The sequence below is a fragment of the Nannospalax galili genome, unplaced genomic scaffold, assembly GCF_000622305.1.
Source record: "Nannospalax galili isolate Female #2095 unplaced genomic scaffold, S.galili_v1.0 scaffold1303, whole genome shotgun sequence".
NCBI classification, from domain to species: Eukaryota; Metazoa; Chordata; class Mammalia; order Rodentia; family Spalacidae; genus Nannospalax; species Nannospalax galili.
In genome coordinates this window covers 20,265-24,915 of record NW_008349669.1, presented here as the reverse complement: position 1 = coordinate 24,915, position 4,651 = coordinate 20,265, and the positions used below count along the sequence as shown (strand labels likewise).

The window sequence follows — 4,651 nt, the reverse complement described above, 5'->3', positions numbered from 1 at the left end:
ATGAAGCTGTGCAAGTGATATAAACTGGAGTTAAGTACAAGTAGAAACCAAAGAGAAATTTGTAAACACCAGATGATACTTAATACAAGAAGGTAAACACCCAACCTGAGTTAGGTGTATAAGAACTGTGTGTAGTGAGTGTACAAGCCTATGTGTATTCTTTATAGACACTGTTCTTGCTTTGATTTCAATCTCAGATCCACTGACTACGATTGTAGCAGGAAAAGAGGAACACAACTCATTCAGCCCCTACAGCCAAAGTAAAATAGCTTCTCACTATGATGCCCATGCTGTCTTCTAGAAACGATGCTGATGACAATTGTCCATAGAGAATGAAAGATCAAAAATCATGTTTTCTTTACAGGGTCATATATGAACTGCTTCAACTCAGTGCCCTACCCAAATGTGCCAGAGCCAAAGTTCACAAATTTTTCATCAATAACCCAACAGAATATTCATACTAATGACTTTGAAGTAATGTGTTTTACCAGTGGAAAGGGAAAAACGATTTTATGGGTCAAATAAACTTTTTTCTGAGATGGTACCAATAACTTGATATCAGACTCATCTTCCTGTAGAAACTGCTCTCCTACTAAATCCCACATATCTAACCATGTGAGCTTCAGCCTTTAACTCTCACATCAAGTGCACAGCTGACAATTTGCAGTTTCTCTACCATTAGTTGTTGAATCAAACAATGCTGAATAATGTTATAATTTTTTGTATTTTCTCTGTATTTAATTTCACATGTTTATTTCCCAGCTGGTTCCAAAACATCTACTCTCAACATGATTTTGACAAACATAACCAGAGTGAGTGGCTTCCTCCTCCTGGGGTTCTCTGACAACCAAGACCTGCAAATCCTACACGCTTTGCTCTTCTTGCTAGTGTACCTGTTGGCCTTGGCAGGTAACTTCATTATAATCACCATCACAACGCTGGACCCACAGCTCCAATCGCCAATGTATTACTTCCTAAAGCACCTGTCCCTTCTCGACCTCTCCTCCCTGTCTGTCACTGTCCCCCAGTCTATTCACAATTCACTGACTGGCAGTGGATACATTTCCTATATTCAGTGTGTGCTGCAGGTTTTCTTCTTCACATCCTTTGCCTGGGGTGAGGTGGGCATTCTCACAGTGATGTCCTATGACCGCTATGTGGCCATCTGCCTCCCACTGCACTATGAGGTCATGATGAGTCCCAGAATGTGCAAGTGGGCTGTGTCAGCAGTGTGGATAAGTGGAGCAATCACAGGAACCTCATACATAGCAACCACATTCTCTATCAGATTCTGCAGAACCAAAATAATCCACCAGTTCTTCTGTGATATCCCCCAGTTGCTCAAGCTCTCCTGCTCCAATGATTACCTTGTAGTAGTTGGAGTGATCGTCTTCATGGCTGTGGTAACAACAGCCTGCTTCACTGCCATTTACCTCTCCTATAACCAGATATTCTCCACAGTCCTCAGGATGCCCTCTGCAGAAGGTCGGTCTAAGGTCTTCTCCACCTGCCTGCCCCACCTCTGTGTGGTCTCATTTTTTCTGTTCACAGCTGCCATTACATATCTCAAGCCAACTTCAGATTCAACAACTGCTATAGACCTCCTGCTCTCTATATTTTACACAGTACTTCCCCCAACACTCAACCCTGTTATTTACAGTCTAAGGAATGAGGCCATGAAAACAGCTATAAGAAAGTTACTGTTTAGTGACAGATTCCATGGAGGTAAATTAGTTTTGTCTTGTTGTTAATAGCAGGGAAGAATTATTATACAGAAGACTCTTTTTTGGTCTTTTTGAGACAGGGTCTCCAGGCAGCCCTATCTGGCCTGGAACTCACTGATCTCGAACTCACAGAGATCCGCCTGCCTCTGCCTCTGGAACACTGGGATTAAAGGCCTGTGTCACCACATCCAGCTCAGAAAACATTTGTTAAATAAATGGAGTGTCTATGTTTTATTAGAGATACACAGTAATCGCTTTTCTGTAAACCATATCTATAACCATTGTCATTACGGAAATTTCACCTCTGAATTCTCTAACTGAGGTATTGAAAGCATTTTTCTTCTTTCATTTTGAGGAAAAATACACAGCTCTAACCTAATAATACAGGCCCAGTACTTCCAAATATTGAAAGTACATACACAGAGACACATAAGTGGATACAATAATTATAGTACACTTAGAACATGTGCATGTGCAATCTCACAACAATAATAAATGCTGACACCATGTACTTATGATTCCAGTCACCAAACAATTGAAGATAATGTCAACCATTCAATTTGAAATGTGCATTTCAGTTTTGGTGCCTGTCCATACAAATTTTACATATTACAACAAATTCATTAGCCATTATTGTGTATATTTACATTTTAAGTGTAATTGCTCTAAATACTACCTACTATTCAAAGTAATCTACACAAAATGCATTAAATTTTCAGCTATTTTTTACATTCATTAATTTTTCCTGTTTTGAGACAGTAATAAAATTTAAATTATATTCTTCATAATTCTCAAGAACGATATCTTTGAATCAAATATTACAGAACTTGAACTGTCTTCCCAGTTTGTACAAATTAGTTCACAATATACTAAAACACTGGATATGTACAATAAAAGTAAATTAATATGTGGTCTCTATGACTTCCCCATTACTTTATCATTTCATGTACCAAATGTAGGGGGCTCTTGTATTCTCAGTACCTAAGAAATAGAAATACCTTGGTGTGTACATAGAATAGAAAGTTAGGAGGATCTTTCATAAATAGCTTACTTTACAAGCTAGGTATGATGGTATATGCTCCAATCTAAACAACCTGGGAGGCAGAGTAAGGTGGATTTCTTTGAGTTCAAGGCCAGCTGGTACTTCACAAGTTCTAATCTGTCTCATGTTACAGGGAAATCTTGTCTCAATAAATAAAAATGTAGTATTTTACCTTTCCTAATTTTTACTGAAATGCGATAGTTCACATTACTGTGCACAACCATAATATAGAGGCATTTTTCCATATTTTACTTAATTTTACATTTTAATTTTTAGCTTTAATTGACTGTTTTGTAGTTGTTATAATTTCACTGTTCATGGCAGCAAAATAATTTCAGTCCATATTTATTTCAATTTTCTATTCATTTCAATATAAATTTCGATCAATTTGATTATGTTTCCATGGCAATAGATCTGTGTTGAATCAAGATGTAATCCTCAATGATTTTCAACATTCTGCTATTAACATATTAGATATTTCAATTTACCTGTAGTAATACATATATCTTTGAGTTCTGTACAAATGAGTTTCCTTTAGTATGATTTCTGAATTATTGATTTAATAATGAATGAGTGAAAAAATAATTTCAATTAAACCTTTTCAATTTTGTTTTTATTCTAAGCTTAAATATTTTTATAATGAAATTACATATTGCTGATTCCCACCAGATGTGAATAGGGCATTCCTCAGTGTACAAAGTTCTTTTATTTTTATGTACATTAGGGTGCATGTGTTGGGGAGGTAGAGGGAAAAAAAGAGAGCAAAAGCTTCTCCAACAGAGAGAGAAAAACAGAGAGAGAAAGAGAGAGAGAGATGAGTCTATTGAAGTGTGCTTGTCATTAACTTTTTACCTTTTTATATTTGTTGACTTCTGGAGACTTGGTCTCCAAGAATGCATAAGCAGACAAGATGGCCTACAAGCTTCTGGGTTTTCTTGCATCTCCACCATCTGCTACCTGAAGGCTGCTAAGATTAATCTCTTCACCAATGCCTCTGATTTCTAGTTGTGTGGTGTTTACCATGCACTGTGGCATTACAGTTATGCCTGTGCAAAAACAATCTGACACTTAGTGTCCATGTTACGGCCAAGAGCACACCTGAACTGCTTCAAGATCCCCTTGAAGCTGTTCTCTTGAACAAGGGCACACTCTGTGTTTTATTGAAACAATATGTCCATTGTTAAATGGGGAAGCAGAAGTCAGAACCTTAGCTTATTCAAGAAGTTTGCCCTGTCTCATGCATTTACCCATAACAAAACACATGTACCACCATAAACAGATGTTGTTGGTTGATTGCCACTTACTGTTCTTCATACAAATGGTATAATCATATCTACAGTATTTCCAAAGAATAATCTCTGCTTGCAGTGACTTTGATACTACACACACACACACACACACACACACACACACACATACAGACTGATACACAGATAGTTATACATATACACACATAAATGTACACACACATATCCAAACAGATACATATTCACATACTTATACATATATAAATGTACACACATAAATCCACACAGATACATATTCACATACAAACATACACTCATGTACATACACTCACACATACACACATACATTCATATACACATATACATGCATATACACATACACACACACATACATGAGCTGTAGAACAAAAAAGGAGAAATCAAGCTCATGCTGTCTTCAAATCTACTGCTAGCTTTCATAGTCCTGGAGGTGATATTCAAGCTACATGAAAAGTAATAACCAACATTACCCAGCTGTGAATCCTGTGAACTACAGCAATAGCTAACATGACAATTATTCCCACTGGTGCAATGATGACATGATTATTATGGGAGTAACCAATCACTTTCTAACTGAATATAATGTCTGCTTCATAAGG

The 4,651-nt window shown here is 37.0% G+C and overlaps 1 protein-coding gene across 1 annotated transcript; it reads left to right on the top strand.

Moving 5' to 3' along the window:
- The first annotated feature begins 788 nt into the window (after nt 1-788).
- Nucleotides 789-1,751, top strand: LOC103745146 (olfactory receptor 14J1-like). Its single transcript, XM_008847048.1, has one exon. The coding sequence runs from the start codon at nt 789-791 to the stop codon at nt 1,749-1,751; it is 963 nt and encodes a 320-aa protein (XP_008845270.1).
- The last annotated feature ends 2,900 nt before the right edge of the window (nt 1,752-4,651 follow it).

What these genes read in the sequence shown, in the direction of transcription:
- LOC103745146 (XM_008847048.1), top strand. Translation starts at nt 789, where the DNA reads ATGATTTTGACAAACATAACCAGAGTGAGTGGCTTCCTCCTCCTGGGG.